Consider the following 20,203-nt stretch of genomic DNA (forward strand, 5'->3'; position numbering starts at 1 on the left):
CTTCTACATTAGGCTGCTCATTAATAGTGTACAAACTGTAAGATTTAGAAAAGTCAATAGAACCAGTTGTACTAGAAGACTTACACTCAATTTTTTTATGGATATAATCAACAAAATGTGAGATTCAGTATTTGAATAATATAATGAAAATATCCCTTGCCAGAAGATTAAATCTCTTCCTATAAAATATTAATGGCTTTATAGAATATAGTTTCAGAGGAAGCAAAACCTTGGGAATTTTTTTATTTTCATTACTAAAGAAAAAAATTATAGACATGACATTTAATAGTCAACAAAAATAAAACTAAGTATAAAATATAGAGGAAGCCAACAAATTAGAAATGCCATTCCAAGCTACTATTGAACCAAAAGGGAACAAGCATGTGGAGTCCTATGCTGCTTGGGAAATAAAATGCGTAATTGTTGTTAAATATTGCAGGCATTACAATCAAGGAGACTATATGCACCTGCCAAGTGACAGGCTCCACAAGCACCAGGTCAGCACAGGCTTTGCACACTTTATCATGCTTCCACCCATAGTTTGGCCCATGGAACCATTTCCATTTCTGCACCTGCTTCTGCCAGTCCCAGCCCTCTTAGAAGATGACACCAGCATGTCACTCACTTGTTTGTTTGATACTACCACCTGTTAACTCTGTTTAAAGCAGTGTTGGCTCTCAACCAGACTAAACCCCGGGCCTTTTCACTGTTCCTCTTCACATTCAATTCTTTCCTCATGGAAAAGCTAGAGTGCCCTTTAAAATGGTGCATCATTTTATTCCCTTGCTGGAGTCCCCTGCCGCCAGTGACTTCCACAGCACGTGGCATGATGTTTACATTCCTTGTGGTCCAGCTTTGATCAGCTTTCTCATACGTTTCTGACACCTTCCACTTTCCCCCCTTCATTATACATTCTAGACACACCCCCTCTTTCTGGGAACACATAATCGGGACTTAATTCAAATTTTGCCTTTTCACAACCACTTCTAATACTGTATTATGTTCTGTCATTGCTATAATTTGCACCTTAAGTGACCCTCCAAGGCTCAGGTGTTTAAAGGCATAGTTTCAAGCCTGTAGCAGGGCTGGGAGGGGGAGCTTTGTGGGAAGAAACTCAGGTCATACTATTGTCCTTGGGAATACTGGGATCCTAAAATCTTTCTCTTTCATCTTCCTTCCAATATCCTCCCTTCCCCTTCCCTCCGCTCTGTCCTTCTTGACTCCTTTCAGAACAGGCTCTTCCACCACATGTCAGGACCTACTATGCTATCTCAGTCCCCATACAATAGGGACAGGTGACAATGGATTGAAATCCATGAAGCCAGAATCAACCCTAATTACTTATAGGTTGTTTGATGTGGGTCCTTTTGCCACCGTGAGAGTAAGCTGACTAATATGGTCAGCTTTGTCACTTTTGTTTCTCTTCAGCAAGGTAATTGTAAGAGTATGAAAGAGCCTTGTCTTCTATACAGACATAAATTTTAAAACACTTAATGACCATGGGCAAAGTCTTCCTATTAAGCTCCTCCTGACCTGTAGATTAAGTGCCTTCCTAGTGACATCACAAGGCTCTGATATGGGAACTGCTGTGCTGGTCTTCAAATTTATACGCAAACCCCCAAAATGAGCAGAATAGGCATAAAAACAACAAAGTTGAAGAGTTGCAACTTTCCAGCTTCAGTGTAGTGTCAGGCAGTGTTAGTATGGCATGAGGATAAACAGATCAGTATAGAAACTAAAGAGGCTAATTGAAGGCCTTTACTTACAAGGTCACTCACCGCCTCACACTCTTTTCCAGTTCCTATGGTAAAATGAAATGCTCTGACAAAAGCAACTTGAATAAATGGCTACAAACATAGTTTCTATGTTTTATTTCCATTCGGGTGATTACTCCCCTTTTCTTGCCTATGATATTCTAGCTGTTCTAGATTCTTTTCTCATCTTAACTTTTACCCTTAGGTACATAACCCATTTCAAATCGATTTTCTGTATTACATGGAAGCAGTTCCCTGTACGACCAAGCAGTTCTACCACCACATGACACGGCATTGCTTTCCTCTTGTGAGTTTCCTTGAGCCCTGTCTAAAAGCAGTTGGTCGCAGAGGTGGTCAGGGATCAATTTCAACCTGGCGAAAGTTAGAATCATCTGGGAGATGGGTCTCTTGGGCATGTCTGCTGGGGATTATTTTGACTACATTAAAGCAGCTGAAGGAGAAAGGGGATTGTTTATCTCACATTTCCAGGTTCCAGTTCATCATACTGGTGAAGACTCAATGGCAGGAGCATGAGGGAGCAGTCACATGGTGTCTGTTTGGCCTCTAGAGTCAGGCTCAGAGAGCAGTGATGCATGTATGTGTTTGCTCAGTTCACTTTCTCTGCCCTTACAGAGTACGAGTTCCCCTGCCGGGTAATGGTGACACCTCAATCTATTCTAACCAAGATTGTGCATTAATATTTAGAGAAATAAAAGTGATTTTAAAAAAGATGTTGGCTTTAACAAAACTTCTTAGTAGATACAATCATCATTTTTTTTATTACTAGAGGTTTTTTTTTTGTTTACAAGTTTTGTTTAAAGTTTATTTAAGAAAATAAATATTTCTTTTTTAAATGTTATTTTCTATGTACTTAACAGTTTATTTATTCTATTTTTTTGTTGGCATTTTTGTTTGTTTGTTTGTTTTTGAACTCAGAGATCCACCTACCTTGCCTCTGTCACCACTGCCCAGCCTTTTATTTTCTATTTTAAAATTTATCCAGATAAGCTGTTCAATGGGACTCAATTTATCTTCTTACTCTTATAATCTATAGTGCTTGCCTATTAGACACTATTCCATAACAGCTGTTTAATTTATCTTGGCTGTTTTCCAGGTGTTTTTAGCAGTTTAGCAAATCCAGAATTACTGCTTTCAGCATGGCCACATATGGAACTTGACTTTGAAGAATGTTTATCTGGATGTAGATTGTTGGGGTAGTCTTTGCTTTTAAATAGAGTTGTATTCGCTTTTTTAAAAAACTGTTTTGCTTTTATTTTTGAAATTATAATATAATTACATCTTTTCTCCTATCAAACCATCCCATAAACCCCTCATTTGCATTCATATAAAGTATTTTGATCATATTATCCTTCTAGATACACATCCCACTGCCCACCCTCTTACCAACTTCATGTTCCCATACCAAGTCCAATTCACGGGTGTGGGACCACCCACTGGCACGTGGTTGGCCTACCAGGGACATTGTATTGTATTGTATATAAATACAATACACATTGTATTGTATATAAATACAATATATGTATTTATATCCATACATAAAATGGACTCCTCCTTTCCCCAAAGCCATCAACTGTCAATTACTCCCCAGGGCATGGGAGCTGGTGAGCTCTCCCCACTTCGGTTCCTGCATGAAGTGTTGAGTGGGTTGATTTTCCAGTCTTTGCCTTTGTTTGTTTGCAGTCTCTACCTTGCATGGTGACCATATGAAGATTTAAGTGGCATTTACATGCTTAACTTGGAGTTGCTTTCTGTGGACTCTTTACTTTTAGTACTCTGATGAGCTCACATTCCAGCTTTTGACTCCCCAGTTCACTAGGAGCTCATGTTTTTCTTTAGAGCTCCAGCTGCCTTATCCCCTCACATCTCAGGGAGAGCCTTTTAGGAAAAATTCATATGAATTTGCCTCTTGCTTATTGCCACACCTCCCATCATGTATCAACCACTGTCTAGTTACTTCTTCCTTTATAATACTTGTTTTTAATACCTTTAAGTAATGTATGTATATATATCTGCATGCCATACTATACAAGCACTGTTTTTGTAAGCTCAGTAGATTCTATGTAATCTGTCTAATCTTCGCACTGTATGAGGTTCTTTGAGGGTATGCCTCCTTACCCATGCTTTTTCTGTAGCTCTGTGATAGAATGCGCTACTGCTTCCCCTCCCCTTTGTCTGATCATTCTTGTGCATGCACCACTTTGTTTGCCCATTGCTTTCATCTTTATCTTTCCCTCATTCCTTCTTTAATCCTCCCTCTTCCTGTATCCTCCCTCTTGCTGTCTCCTGTCTGATAGTACCTAATAAATTAGCTTAAGGTACTTTTCAACTGGTACCTTGAATAGGTATGTCAGGATTTTCAGTTAAAATATGAATTCTCTTCCCTTCCATTGTTACTATACCTTCCCAATACCTGTTCTTAGTGACTCTCTTTGTCATCATCTCCCTCTGCCCCTTTTTTCCATGTTGCAGCCTGTTAGGTTCTGCCTCTTTTATATCTTACTCTGACTTCTCTGTTACCACTATCATCATATCTTAAATTTTCTTCTTACAAAACTCTTATGAATAGTAGTACTCTTTTCAGGTGTTCTTTCCATGAGTGCATACTCTGCTGCTCATTAATCCTTTCAAACTACCAACTCCATGATGACACTCTACTGTCCTGAAGCCTACTGATTGTGTCCTTTTGGTCTATAGAATAAGATGTCAACTATAGTGGTGGTTTATAAACTTTCAGGTTAGGTCAGTAAGCTTGTCTCTTATCTCCCCCACCTCCAGTGTTGTAATCAGCTTAAACTTTTTACATAGCTATAGCTCCTCCTCTGAGACCTACTTTAGTTCTTAGCATTGTTGTAGCTCCTCTTTTAACACCTGCTGTCACCTGTATCATATCAGAAACTTAGCATATCAGAAGCCATTTTTACCTCCCTGTCCCCATCTTGAGTATGAGGTGAAATTAAGTTCAAGTTCCCAAGCCCTACATGCCTGAGAATTGAATACAATGCAATAGTTCAATGCTGGCTGCTTAGAATAAACAATAGGTGGTAAGTGCATGCTCTGTTTGAATTAAAAATAAATAAGAGGAAACCCTCTATCTAGACTAGTTTCCTAGTAGAGGGAAGAGAACACCAACCCATCAACAAAAACTTCGACCCAAAACTTACCCTGCCTATGAGATGTGCAGGGGTAAAGATAGAACAGATAGGGCAGAGATTGAGGGACTACCCAAGTGATGCCTGGCCCAACCAAAGACCCATTCTATGGGAGAGTGCCAGCTCCTGACACAATGAGTGATATTCTGCTAAGCTTGCAGACAGGAGCCTATCAGAGTTGGCCTCTGAGAGACTCTACCCAGCAGTGCCCCAAAACAGATGCTGAGACTCACAGCCAAACACTGGGTGATCTGGAGGGATTGGTAAAGTGGGAGGAAAGAGAAAAGGATCCGGAGGTGACAGCAGCTTCACAAGAAGACCAACAGAACCAACTAACCAGGGCTCAGAGGGGTTTGCTAAGACTGAAGTATCAACGAAGGACTATGCATAGACTGGACGTAGGCCTCCTACAAAGAGGTAGCAGATGGGCAGCTTAGGCTTCATGTGGTCTTCTAGTAAGAGAAGTGGGGAGTGCATCAGACACCAGACTCCTTTGCCAGCTTTTTGGTCATTATCCCCTGGTGGGACTGCCTTGCCAGGCAGAGAACACACAGAGGAAGAGAACACACTCACTCAGTCCTGGTGCAACTTGATGACCTGGGGTGGATGGGAAAAGGAGTTCCCCGTTTCTGAGGAATAGGGGAGGGGAGGGAGAGAGAGAGGGTAGAACTGGAAAGGAAAAAGTGATTGGATTACAACCAGGATGTAAAGTGAATGAAAGAAAGAATAAATAAAGAAAGAAAGCTAAAAAAGATAAATGTATGATCTGTTAGAGTTTAGACTGCAACACTCCTATAATCTCAGCCTATTAGTTTAAAGTGCTTTGTCTAGCTACCCAGATAAGAAAAAAAAAAAAAAAAAAAAACAACCAACAAGCAAAGCAAACAGAAAAACCCTCACGTTGAAAGTGGCTCAGTGTCATAGTCTGGGTTCTGAGGTCAGATTGTGTTCCTGGCCAGTCAGTTTTTTTTTTTTTTTTTTTTTTTTTTTTTAGCATTCAGTAAACTTTTTCTATCTGAGTCTGGTGTCCCAGTGGTCAGTGAGCAGCTGTTTCTTAACCCTAACACCAGTACTCATGCCTCAGACCTATGCAGCCTGGAGCTGTCTACAGTTCTGGAACTCTCCATTTTCTCCTAACTTCTAGCATTTCACACAGGCTTTCCCCTCTCTTTGGAAGGCATTTCCCTAATTTTCAACCTATAATCTCCTTCTAGTTCAGATGAACCTCTGGTGGGAATTGAACCTGAGCTATTGGGGAGTCCACTGGCACATGGTACTCCTGGCGCACCCTGTGCCTGTATTACAAGTTCCTATCCCTGCCCATTGGTTCTAGCTCCTTCCTCTAGGCAACAAGCTCCCTAAAACAAGAAAAGTGTCTACATCATTGGCTAGTTGGAACAAGCAGAAACTATTATTGACTCATTGATTGAAACTGGTTGGATAAGAATATTTAGCAAACATAGCAAATATATAAATGGTTATGCAATAAGTATTTCGAATAGTCTGGACTTGAGATAATTTGTCATCTTTCAAAAGATTCCTGAAATTCTTTATATGCATCCACGTGTTGTTGTCTGTGTATGCCATATGTGTTCAGGGTCTGTGGTGGACAGCAGGTAGAACTGGATCCCCCGGTGCTGGGATGACAGGTAGTTGTGAGCATAACTACCCCATGAGTGTGGGGAAGCCAAACACCCATTCACCAGAAGAACAGCTGCACTAAAGCACTGAACAGCAGTCTCTCTCCTCACTTCTTTTGTTTAACATCATCTTTTAAACACTATATATCAAAATAAAATTCATGTAGATTTAATAGTCAATATTATTTTAATACAGAAATAAAATTAAATACCCACTTTCATTCTTTGTAGAGACACATATTCTGAACATGAAAATGGTGTCCATTTCCTGTAGTTTTTTTCTACTTTCTTTTTTGAAAAGTTAGTTATTTTTTTATTTATTATAATTTATTCACTTTGTATCCCAGCTCTAGCCCCCTCTTTTGTCCCCTCCCAATCCCACTCTCCCTCCCTCTTCTCCTCCCATGCCCCTTCCCCAGACCACTGATAGGGGAGGTCCTCCTCCTCTTCCATCTGACCTTAGCCTATCAGGTCTCATCAGGACTGGCTTTGTCTTCCTCTGTGGCCTGGTAAGGCTGCTTCCCCCTCAGAGCCAGCCACTGTGTTCATGCCACAGACAGTCCTGTTCCACTTACTAGGCTACCCACTTGGAGACTGAGCTGCCAGAGTCAGCTATACCATTTCCTGTAGTTTTAATTAAGATTTAGTAGTTATAATTAAAGTTATAATTGGTCCTGGGAGCAAACTATGGGAATCAAGCCAGTAAGCAGCACTACACCATGGCTTGGGAATCTGCTCCTGCCTCCAGGCCCCTGCCCTGTTTGAGTGCCTGTCCTGACTTCCTTTGATGATGAATGGTGATGTGGAAGTATAAGCTTCAGTATTTGTTGTTTGTTTAAATTATATCTATCAGTTAGTAAAAGTTACTGAGACCCTAGTGTATGCTCAGCACATATATTCCTGCCCATAATGCATTTGCATTTTAGTGGGGGTAAAGCATATGCTAAATAAATAACGCATTATTCAGTTTTTTTTAATGTTGATGCACCACTTGCAGGAAAAGCATACACAAAAGATCAAATGGGAGATAGTATTTATCCATCACAAATCTTTCAGAAGACTATTACAAAACCTTCCAGAAGAGCTGGGAACTGTTCTTGCAAGAGAAATGCAGAAGACAAGATAAATATTCACCATGTCTTAAAATAAAAATACCATACTCATCTGATCACACACTTTAAGTTTCATGCTTATTTACACAGGAAAAAAAATTCACAAGTATTGAGAATTCTACAGTGCATGGTAAACCATCTTTATATCCTCCTTCCTCAACAGTTTTGCTCTTTCAGAATAAAACACCACTGCCAATTTTCTCTCAGCAACAGTCTAAAATTTCAATGCCAGCAAGACTACAATGGAAGAGTACTCTCATAAATTGCTAGAGGAAATAGGAAGTGATCTAATCTTTTTAGAAGTAAAAGTTGTCATCATATATCAAGCCTTAAAAAATGTATGCTATGACTTCATAATTATAATTTGGACTCAGCAGAAAAATAAATCAATGCTACAAATTTATGTAATGGGTAGATACCATGATATAATTATGAGAAATTGTAAAATATCTTGTTTACAAAACCAGTGTATTACAGAATAGTATGTACATATAATGAAATATTAGAGAGTGGTTTTTGCTCATCCATAGCTTCACATTATCCTAGACCCTACATAAATTCCTGGAATGCTGTCCACCTCCCTTAAATAAAGCTCAGCATTCACAAAGCTAGGATTTACACCTCAGTACCATACCACACCACACACACACACACAAACACACACACACACACACAAACACACACACATGAACAGGAACACATGCACACACACACACCATCACCAACAACCAGAAAAACCTGTGAGTGCTATGAAATCAGGCTGGATGCACGCAAAACTTGCCAAAATCTAAGAATCGCCTAGAAAACATCTGTAAACATCTGTTGAAAGACTGGACTGACTCCCAGGCTACTCTCTGCAGACTCTAGTAGGATACCCTGAACTTTGTTCTATCAGTACCTAAAGGTCTGAGAAGCACAGGGCAGGTGAGTTTAGCATCTCATGCAGAGCCAGCAAAGGCAGGAGATGTAAAAGCATGGAAGACTGCTCTAGTGTATACGGGGTGGGGGTGGGGGTGGGGGGCGCTCTGCCCTCATGAGAAAACAAAGAAAAACATGGAAACCAGTAAGCACTCTGAAGCATATAGAAAGGCTTCAAGTAAACTTTTCGTTGAGAAGTTTTTTTTTTTTTTTTTTCAATGCAGTTTATTCAGGAACCTTGAACAATCATCTGACCCTGGGGAAAGCCAGCCCACAGCTTAAGTAGCCTCTGGGTAGCCAACCCCAGCGTGCCACGGGGGCAATGCAGATAGGTCCACATACATGGAAGCAAGCCAGATCCTCAGCCTTGGCCAAATGTGGAGTTGTTTGTGACAGAGAGCACTCACCATCGGGAAGGTGGAAGGCGGAAATCAGCTCCATCTTTAAGGCGAGGCATAATGCAGCTCTCTACAGTTCCCCCTTTTTGTTTTAGACGCATCAGGCAAGAGTAGAGGTCTGATCTCTGATATTAGAAATAAATTGGGACTTTGTACTGATGTTCATTTAGGTGTCATCCACCCAAAGAGCATCAGACCCGTCTGATACCTTTTTCTCAGAGGCGGGACCTGGGGCATCAACGTGCATGCAATCGGACTTGCTCTTCTCTGGGTCGAAAGCGGCTGACCATGAGTGCAGTGCTTAGCCTCGCATCCTGAGCGTAACATTTTAGCTCCCAGTTTTAATGGAGGCAAAATCCGAAAGTGAGAGACAGTGAACTGTCTAAGGAAATGTAACTTTCACATACACTGTTATCTTATAAAGCAGGTTAAACTGATGATGATTTACAGGCGTTTTCCTTGCTATCACACACTTTGCCTAAGTGAACGAATTTAAATATTCCTTATGAGCTGACATGAAGCGAGTAAAGCATCACGAAGCTTCTGTCGCCTCCTGTGAGATGTGTGAACACGTCACAGGGATGCAGCTCATGTGCTGTTCAGGTCTTCAGCCTCATCTCCAGGTGTGAGCAGCCTGGCCCCATGCTATGAATGTGTTCATTTACTTCACTGTCTTTGATTGTCCTTTTTTTTCTCTCCCCAGAACATTCTCCATTTCTGTCTTCTGGAAAACTTACACTCATTCTTTCCATTATGAACTACTGTATCCTTTAATAAACTTTCTTAGAACCATGGTCATATATCTGACCATCAGTTACATTCCTCCAGGAATTTCAGTTGGTTGCATTCTTTTCCCATATGAAATGATGAGACGTTATTTCTATTCCTCCACTCTCTATTTATCCCTTAGTCCTGTGCTTAGCTCATAGTAGGTGCTCACTGAATGTTTCAGTAAGCAAACCTAATGGGCATAGCATTTAAAACTGTAAGGGAAAAAGAGGTCTCCAAGAGAAATTAACTGTGACTTTCATGAATATTGTATTTAAGGAGCAGGGCTGAATTTGTAAGAAACAGAAAAGGGTTGATTACTGCGGCAATGCATTATGAGAAATGTCTCTTACTTTCTAAGAGAGTGGCACTTTGCTGAATCTCACAGTGGAGTTAATAACACACCTTAAGTCACCTAAGATGTAAGACTGCGATCCTACTGTGTACTCAGCCTGTTTGTTTGTTTGCCCTTTAGAGAGCGAAGTCTCAGCTAACGATGTTTACCTTGGATTTCTCAAGTAATCAACTTTTTCAACCGAAGCTAAAGCATAGCTATAATTTGAATTATGTACTCTCCCATGCTCCTGACACATAGCAATACAGGTGTGCTGTGATAGTCATTTGCTGAAATCAGCAAAAGTAGAGGTTGGATGCAATTTTACAACATGGAGATCCACCACAAATGTTGACGACAGTCGGATATTGCTTGATAAACAATGATGTTTCTAATACTTTTTTGTTTTCTGGGTCAGTTAGCATTGCTGGTTTGTTCACTGGTGAAGATTTCTGTAAAGCACCCGTCATCCCCATCCCCACTGTGATGGTTTCTGTGAGGCTCGATAAGTACAGGGCAAAGCCCTTTGTGGATGAGGAAGGAAGACACAGAGAAAACGAAGTAGAGAATTAAAATCTGGACTTGTGCTTGATTAATGACACCAAGGGAAAGTGCTGTGACTTCTTTTCTTCTTGCCTGGTGCATTATTGGCAACTGAGAGTTTATCATCAATGTGATCAACCACAGATTGTTGTAGAGTTTCCTCAGCAAATCTCTTCATATTTCATATTTCTAATCCATTCATTCTTTTAATTTACAAGCAAATTTTCAACTAAAACAGTGATTGTTCATTCATGTTTGTTTAGATTCATTTAAGTAACTATTGATTGGAACCATATTAAATTACTCTCCCAAGCACAGGAAATAGTCATAGACTGGCAATTCCTATGGTTCAGTGTAAAAAGCAGGAATCGGGAGCTTATTCTCTCTTTTGCAGCTGCTCTGAGGAGGGAAGGCCATTTACTGCCAGTAAAGCAGCCACATGCACTTTCCTAACACGCATATAGACGATCAGGCTGCTGCTTAAGGAGGTAATGAGCCAAGTGAAGGTTGGAAAGCCAGTGGTCAGAAAAGACTTAGGTGGAGTTGAGTATTCTGTGGGAAATTTTTTTAATTAAGTTTTATTTTATTAATTACACTTTATTCACTTTGTATCCCCCACAAACTCCTCCCTTCTCCCCTCCTAATGCCACTCCCCCTCTTCTTCATGCATGCCCCTCCCCAAGTCTACTGATAAGGGAGGTCCTCCTTTCCTTCCTTCTGATCTTAGTCTATCAGATCACATTAGGAGTGGATGCATTGTCATCTTCTGTGGCCTGGTAAGGCTGCTCCCCCCTCAGGGGGAGGTGATCAAAGAGCAGGCAAGTCAGATTACGTCAGAGGCAGTCCCTCTTCCCATTGCTATGTAACCCACTTGGACACTAAACTGCCATGGGCTATATCTGTGCAGGGGTTCTACGCTATCTCCATGCATGGTACTTGGTTGGAGTATGAGTCTCTGGGAAGGCCGCTGTGTTCAAATTTCTGGTTCTGTTGCTCTCCTTGTGGAGTTCCTCTCCTCTCCAGATCTTACTATTTCCCACTTCTTAGATAAGATTCCATGCACACTGGCCATAAGTCTCAGTGTCTGCTTTGATAGGCTGCAGGGCGGAGCCTTTCAGAGGCCCTCTGTGGCAGGTTTTTAGCTTGTTTCCTGTGTTTTTATTCTTCTGATGTCCATTCTCTTTTCCTTTCAAGATGGGCATTGAGCATTTTAGTCAGGGTCCTCTCTCTTGATTAGTTTCTTTAGCTGTACAGATTTTAGTAGGTTTATCCTATGTTATATGTCTATATGAGTGAATATATACCATGTGTGTCTTTCTGCTTCTGGGATAGCTCACTCAGGGTGATTCTTTCCAGGATGATTCTTTCCCACCATTTGCCTGAAAATTTCATGATTTCCTTATATTTCATTGCAGAGTAATACTCCATTGTGTAGATGTACCACAATTTCTGCATCCATTCTTCAGTTGAGGGGCATCTGGGCTGTTTCCAGCTTCAGGCTATTACTAATAAAACTGCTACAAACATGGTTGAACAAATGTCCTTTTTGTGTACTTGAGCCTCTTTTGGATATATGCCTAGAAGTGGTATGGCTGGATCTCGAGGAAGTGCAATTCCTAGTTGTCTGAGAAAGCACCAGATTGATTTCCAGAGTGGTTGTAAAAGTTTACATTCCCACCAGCAGTGGAGGAGGATTCCCCTTTCTCCACAACCTCTCCAGCATGTGTTGTCACTTGAGTTTTTGATCTTGGCCATTCTCATGGGTGTAAGGTGAAATCTCAGGGTTGTTTTGATTTGCATTTCCCTAATGGCTAATGACTTTGAGCATTTCTTTAAGTGCTTCTCTGCCATTCAATATTCCTTTACAGAGAGTTCTCTGTTTAGCTCTGTTCCCCATTTTTTAATTGGATTACTTGGTTTGGTGCTTTTCAGCTTCTTTAGTTCTTTATATATACTGGATATTAGCCCTCTGTCAGATAAAGGGTTGGTGAAGATTCTTTCCCAATCTGTGGGCAGTCATTGTGTTTTGATGACAGTGTCCTTTGCTTTACAGAAACTTTTCAGCTTCATGAGGTCCCATTGTCCCATTTATTGATTGTTGTTCTTTAGCCTGTGCTGTTGGTGTTCTGTTCAGGAAGTAGTCTTCTGTACCAATGCGTTCTAGGGTTTCCCCACTTTTTCTTCTAACCGATTTAATGTCTCTGGTTTTATGTTGAGGTCTTTGATCCATCTGGACTTTAGTTTTGTGCAGGGTGATAAGTATGGATCTATTTGCATTTTTCTACATGTAGACATCCAGTTAGACCAGCACCATTTGTTGAAGATGCTATCTTTTTTCCATTGTATGGTTTTGGCATCTTTGTCAAAGATCAGGTGTCCATAAGTGTATGGGTTTATTTCTTGGTCTTCTGTTCGGTTCCATTGATCCACCATTCTGTTTCTATGCCAGTAACATGCAGTTTTTATAACCATTGCTCTATAGTACAGCTTAAGATCAGGGATGGAGATACCTCCAGAAGATCTTTTATTGTAGAGGTTTATTTTAGCAATTCTGGGTTTCTTGTTATTCCATATGAAGTTGAGAATTTTTCTTTCCAGGTTGTAAAGAATTGTGTTGGTAATTTGATGGGAATTGCATTGAATCTGTAGATTGCTTTTGGTAAGATGGGCATTTTTACTATGTTAATCCTGCCAAGCCATGAACATGGGAGATCTTTCCATTTTCTGATATCTTCTTCTAATTCTTTCTTCAGAGACTTGAAATTTTTTTCATACAAGTCTTTGACTTGCTTGTTTAGGGTTACACCAAGGTACTATATGTCATTTGTGGCTATTGTGAAGGGTGTTGTTTCCCTAATTTCTTTCTCAGCCCTTTTGTGTACAGGAGGGCTACTGATTTTTTTGAGTTAATTTTGTATCCGGCCACTTTGCTGAAGGAGTTTATCAGCTGTAGGAGTTCCCTGGTAGAGTTTTTGGGGTCACTCACGTATACTATCATATCATCTGCAAATAGTGATAATTTGACTTCTTCTTTTCCAATCTGTATCCCCTTGATCTCCTTCAACTGTCTTATTGCTCTAGCAAGGACTTCCAGAACTATGTTGAAGAGATATGGAGAGAGTGGGCAGCCTTGTCTTGTCCCTGATTTCAGTTGGAATGCTTTAAGTTTATCTCTGTTCAGTTTGATGTTGGCTATAGGCTTGCTGTATATTGCCTTTACTATGTTTAGATATGTGCCTTGTATCCCTGATCTCTCCAATACTTTAAACATGAATGGATGTTGGATTTTGTCAAATGCTTTTTCAGCATCTAGGGAGATTATCATGTGGGTTTTTTTTTCCTTTCAGTTTGTTAATATGGTGGATCATATTGATGGATTTCCGTATATTGAACCACCCCCGAATACCTGGGATGAAGCCTACTTGGTCATAGTGGATGATATCTTTGATGTGTTCTTGGATTCGGTTTGCAAGTATTTTGTTGAATATTTTTGCATCAATGTTCATAAGGGAGATTGGCCTGAAATTCTCTTTCTTTGTTGGGTCTTTGTGAGGTTTAGGTACCAAGGTGACTGTGGCTTCATAGAATGAGTTTGGTAATGTTCCTTCTGTTTCTATTTTGTGTAATAGTTTGAAGAGAACTGGAATTAGCTCTTCTTTGAAGGTCTGGTAGAATTCTGCACTGAAGCCATCTGATCCTGGGCTTTTTTTTGCATGAGAGACTTTCGATGACTGCTTCTATTTCTTTGGGGGATATAGGACTATTTAATTGATTTACCTGGTCTTGATTCATCTTTGGTAAGTCAACTCAAGAAAATTGTCCATTTCATTTAGATTTTCAAATTTTGTGGCATATAGACTTTTGAAGTAAATCCTAATGATTGTTTAGATTTCCTCACTGGGGAATTAAGCCCTATCTCTGCATCAAGCGCCCCAGAGCAAGCCTCCAAGAGCTAAAACAATGCAACATCATTAAAATGTTAATTTGGACTTCTGTACCTGTGCCACAATTGAATACTTGAGGGGTTGATTACATTTCATGGTCTCGCATTATCTAATTTATTGAACATATTTTGCTCCTTACAGCTTTTCCATTAGTGGTAAATATACGTGGGACAAATGAATAGGACACTGCTTAATGAGCATTTCTGCTTAGAGGAAGAACAGTACCAAACTACATACAGTACCATGGGAAAGTGAATGATAGGACCTTGGTACTCTGAGTAGATAGCCCTCCACTCCAACAAGTTAGACCCTATCAGCCAGGGTCTACCTGTGGTTGATGTGAATGCTGGTAACGATGGACTCTCATGTTAATAGGAATGCAATGCCTTTTTCTTTTTCTCCCCCCCGCTTGGGTGGTGTCTTGGTTCCCTTTAACTTTCAAACTTAAAAGAACCCTTGAAACAAACTGTGATAAAAATATCTTTTAAAAATAAGAAGCACATTTAGATTCTGGTGCACAGCAAATTCCCTGTGAAGAAAAGTTCCAAATTTGTGACTCTATTTGCATTCCCAGAAACACAGAGAATCTTTGTGCCTAATACCTGACAAATAACAGTGTTAAAGCAGGCATTTTAAGGCTCTAATTATGCACAGGTTCTCATTCTTGCTAGTGTGTTTACAATGGGAAACATTATAAAATTTGTACTTCCCCGCAACAAAGCTGATATTTTAATGCATTTTAACTCATACTAATACCATGTAAAATGTTAAAAGTATGTGGGAAAAAAAGGTGCTAGGGTACTACTGTACCCCAGAAAATGGATTCTAAAATATAGAAAGAGAGCCCAAGGATCAACTCCTGAGAAAGGGGAGAAGGCACCAGGAGTGAGGGATAGGAGAAACTGAGCAATGACACAGGCTCAAACACAGCCTGACCCACCCTTTCTTTTGTGAGCTCTGTGGAGATGCAAACCAAATCCTTAGTCAAATAGCAAAAAAGTATTTTCCTATGTGTGCATTTGGTTATGCATCCAGGTGGACAAACTTAGGGTTGTGGCTAATCCTGGCCACCAACTCCCTTCCCAAATGCAAATGTGAGTCCAGCATGTTTGATTGAGCCAGCAGATGATCCCGATGGTGACAAGCCCACTGAGTCCAAGCCTAAGAACTTTTCTTAATGCGTCATAGGACCATGGGTCAAAGATGTGTGACTCACCAAGTCTCAGGAAGAAAAGGATGGTAGGTGGATTTCAGCTTTTGAAACAGTGACTTCCTTCTGTTCCTTCTGGGTAGGCGTGTCTCAGAATGAGTCTTCCTTCTGTCAAAGTGAGAGATGATGAGGGTGAGTGAGGGATGATATCCCTCCATGACATTTGAATGGAAAAGACAAATGGCCCTGAATTGGTTACCAGTTCCAAGCAATACAAGGAGAGAGTTTTTAATGCCTCTGTTTGCCTTCAAGTAATCCCTGTCTCATAGGAATGTTGTTGGGGTCTGAGGGAGTCTTAAGTAAAGCATCCAACATAGATAATAAGGGTAAGTTTTAGCTTATTGCACAGCTGGGATCTGATATGGAGCAGTGTGCCCTTTTTCGCCACCAAGAGCACTTAGACACTTATTGAGGGAACAAATTAGATGACTTCTTTTTGCCTTCTAATAGTCTTTGTTTGCTGAATGGAATTAGTCAGCTTTGTTTATTGAGATCTCAACATGCTTAACACTGAACTTACCTAATGTAAAGGAAGCGATAGAAATACAGAATTCTGAGACCCAGAAAGGACCTTTGCAAACACAGTCTATTTCCCTCCTAATTTCAGAGCAGAGGCAAGAGGTCTAACTGGGGGTAGTGGACTGAAACTCCAGCCTGGGGTGTTTTCTGTGGCAGCACATTCCTTGGGAGCACCGCACAGAGGGAGGGGGGCCTTCTCAGAGCAGCATCCTATCCCCAACACTTCCCTGAAGCGTCTGGCATGTTGTTGGCTCTCAGATAAAATACGTTTGTGAAATAAATTAATTCACCAAATCCGCATGCTTGGATTTGGCAACCTTTCAATAGCTTGAGGCTTTGCAAGACTGCTGCCTTTAAGAGGCTTAAATTACTCTTTCATGGAATATGTAGAGAGAAAAATTCAGATGCTTTATAGTTAAAAAAAAACCTACACATTCACGTATATTGTTTGTTTTTAAAGGCACAGCATGGAAGAATGCAGCACTCCACACATGTCATATTTTTTGTTTTAGGTAGGAGAAATGATCACAGGAGGTCAGCGAACTCTGATGTCTATGAAAACCACTCTGGACAGCAACAGGGAACAAACAAACCCCAGGTATGACATTCGAGACTGTCTTTATCTATAAGATATCATTCTCGTCATTATCACATGGGGCTAGAATGCAGCTTTCGGGATGATGGAAACAACTAATGTTTGAAAGTGCTTCAGACCATGCGTGTTTATGTTTGTTTCAACTCCCTAGAATCTTGGCTTTAGGGTTCTTCTAAAATTCCAGCCTGTGTCTGTGCAATTCAGAACTGTTGTGTAAACACTATTAAGACCCATAGTACCCACCATGACTGCTGACATTTGCTGAACACTTGCTGTGTACCCATATTAATCTATTCAAGCCCTACTTTCCAGGAAGGATTTGAGGGTCCCAAAGGCTATGGAACAAGTTGAAACAGTTTCTGTTCATAACATGGCTCTTACTATATCTCTGTATGATTCCCTTGTCACCCAAGCTTCTGGGCTCCCTAGATATGAGCCTCTATCAATGCCGTCTTGTCAGTGTCTTAATGTAGATCATCTTCAGCCTTTGTTAAATTCATTTTCCAGCAGAACCCATTCTCAAGAGAAAATTCACCCATTTCCAGTATTCCACAGTGCTATAAAACTCTTCTCCAACAGTGTGGCCCTGCCTCCTGAGAAGCTTTAGGACAGAGCCAATCTCCCCTAAACACACCAGCATGAAAGTTATTTTGTACAAAGCTTTGTTGGTTCCCAGGCTCTGGAGTAAGACTTCAATTCCTTCAGCGATTCTATTTCTCATGACTTCCAAATTCTTAACATCCAGATGTTAAAATCTATTTTCGACTGAGACAAACTTAATCACTGTGCTACAAATGTATATGCTGAATTACATCATAAAAATACCTGCACAAGAGCTGTGCTTTGCATCATAAAGCCTCAGCTATTTGTATAACCAAAGACAACTGTTGAAGTTTTGTAGTGATTTTTAAACATAAGATTTTCTTGAACAACAGGTATGAAACTGAGTTTCTACTGAAAACTGATTCGCTGTCTCTTAACTTTGGAAAGCCATTCATATTTCTCAACCTAGTGATTTTTACTACGGATACAATGTCTTAGGGTACCATGACTTATTTGAATTTTAGAGTCATAATTAATCCCAACATCCTTAAGCCATGAAACACTCTGAATTAATTTGCAAATGATTACAGAATAGGAAGGCAAAGCACTGCTATTTGGAGGTGCTTACCAGACCCCAGGAAGACTATCATTACCAAGATTAGTTGACAGTTGGAGATGTATTAGCAAAGAACTTCTACAAAGTGTTTCTTTCTTGTTTTCATCACCTCATAACCCTACCTCCAGGGCTTGTGTGAAGGTTGGTTTTAGAGCCCCTTCATTGCTGACAAACTTCAGTCTATGCTTCAGCCCTTCTTTGTGTACATTGCCTCTGCACAAACCTTCTAGCTGGAGCAGTCTGCTGCTCAAACTGTGTAGACAGAGCAGGTAGAGGGAGAAGAGAGGATGAGCTTATCCATCATGGCTGGAGGGAAACACCTGGTGAGCAAATGTGGCTTTTAATACGTGAGGAAAAGAAAATGAACAAGTTCTACAAAGGTGGAGGTATTTATGAGTGCAGGTACTGAGACCCTTGGCAAAACAATCTTTCCTTATCAAAGTAGCACTGCACAAAAAAGCCTTTCTCATTGAGATGCAGAGTTGAATTCACCCAAGATCACAAAGCCATTAAGAGGCCAATCTAGAACCATGATGCTTTGGGATTATCCTTCCTAGTCTATGATCTATTAGTAAATGTTAGATTTTGAGTTGAAATTTAAAATGGTTTTATGGTTGGTGCTTTTCCCCTTTTATTCTAGCAACCCTTGTGTTCTAGGGTTTTGTAGTCTTGACTTTTGTGTTTAGGTGTGCTCTATCAGGAGCTGAGTTTTGTTTAAGGTATGATGTTTTTTCTAGTCCCACTATCTCTTATATATTAGTCATAAAGTCCCCTGTGTCACAAATCTTGCACCTGAAGGTTTGGATTCTATTTCTTGTCTGTATCTGTTCCACTTTTTTAATTTCCATAGCTTTATGAAAAGTTGTTATAACTTGTAGGAACAGTCTTCCCACCTTCTTGGAGAGAAGTTTGGTTGTTCTTATCTCTTTGTATGCCTGCATTATTTTTCGAATCAACTTGTCTGGTTGCACATAGAAATTGCATCGTCCATTTTTCATTACTACATTGAAAAACCACAAACAGACTATTTTTATAAACAGACAAGGTCTATTTCACTCAGTTCTGGAAGTTCAAGGACAGCCTGGTAAAGGCCTTCCAGGGGTGTGACTTTGCATCTGAGGCACATGTGTAAGGAGTAATCCTAGCACCAATCAGGAGGCTAGACAACTTCAGACTTCAGAATATCAGTTTATTCTGTGACTTATAAAAACTTAATTTACCAAAAAACCCCCCAAAAAACAAAAACCCTTTAACTAAACCTTATTTACAACTTTCTCCAAAAACCAAAACAAACAAACAAAGCCACCTGTTTCACCTTTCCTTAAAGATTTGTTAGTTGTAAAGGAGTTTTTTTTTTTTCCTGTCTATCTGTCTGTCTGTATTTAATCTCTTTATGGCCTGATTGAAGACCCCTTCCTTGTCTCTTCCCAATTCCACCCTTATATCTTCCTTCACCCATTCCTCCTCCCCTTCTCCTCAGAGAAGGATACCAACCCACTCCAGCACATCAAATAACAGCAGGACTAAGTACTTCCTCTCCTCTTGAGCCCAGACAAGACAGTCAAGCTATGGGAAAGGGATCCAAATCAGAGTCAGAGATGCCCCACTTTCACTCCATATGAAGATCAACCAGCACATCTGCTACACATGTGTAGGGCATCTGGTGGTTCAGTGTCTATGAGCCCCCATGAGCCTAGGATAGTTTTCTCTGTAGGTCTTCTTGTGGTGCCCTTGACCCCTTGAGCTCCCTCAATTTTTCTCACTCTTCCACAAGAATTTCTGAGCTCTGCCTATTTGGTTGTGGGACTCTACTTCTGTTTTCATCAGCTACTTAATGAATCCTCTCAGAAGACAGTTGTGCTAGGTTCCTGTTTGGCTTGCAAGCATAGCAGAATACCATTAGTAGTGTCAGAGGTTGGCTCTCTCCCATGGCGTGGATTTCAAGTTGGGCCAGTCATTGGGTGGTCATTCCCTCAGCCTGTGCTCTGTCTTTATCCCTACACTTCTTGTAGGCAGGACAGATTTTGGGTCAAAGGCTTTATGGGTGGGTTGATGTCCCCCTAACTCCACTGGAAGTCCTATCTGGCTACAGAGGGTGACGACTTCAGGCAACTTCAAGCTGGACTCTTGGCTAGGTTC

The 20,203-nt window shown here is 40.5% G+C and overlaps 1 protein-coding gene across 3 annotated transcripts in view; it reads left to right on the plus strand.

Moving 5' to 3' along the window:
* Dnaaf11 (dynein axonemal assembly factor 11) overlaps window positions 1–20,203 on the plus strand; it is a 140,987-nt gene that overhangs the window by 111,832 nt on the left and 8,952 nt on the right. For all 3 annotated transcript variants that reach the window (XM_021655126.2, XM_060389345.1, XM_060389346.1), the window contains one exon: window positions 16,823–16,908. In XM_021655126.2, coding sequence (XP_021510801.1) covers window positions 16,823–16,908 — 86 coding nt within the window. The remainder of the gene's footprint in view (window positions 1–16,822; window positions 16,909–20,203) is intronic.

The sequence above is a fragment of the Meriones unguiculatus genome, chromosome 8, assembly GCF_030254825.1.
Source record: "Meriones unguiculatus strain TT.TT164.6M chromosome 8, Bangor_MerUng_6.1, whole genome shotgun sequence".
Lineage (NCBI taxonomy): Eukaryota > Metazoa > Chordata > Mammalia > Rodentia > Muridae > Meriones > Meriones unguiculatus.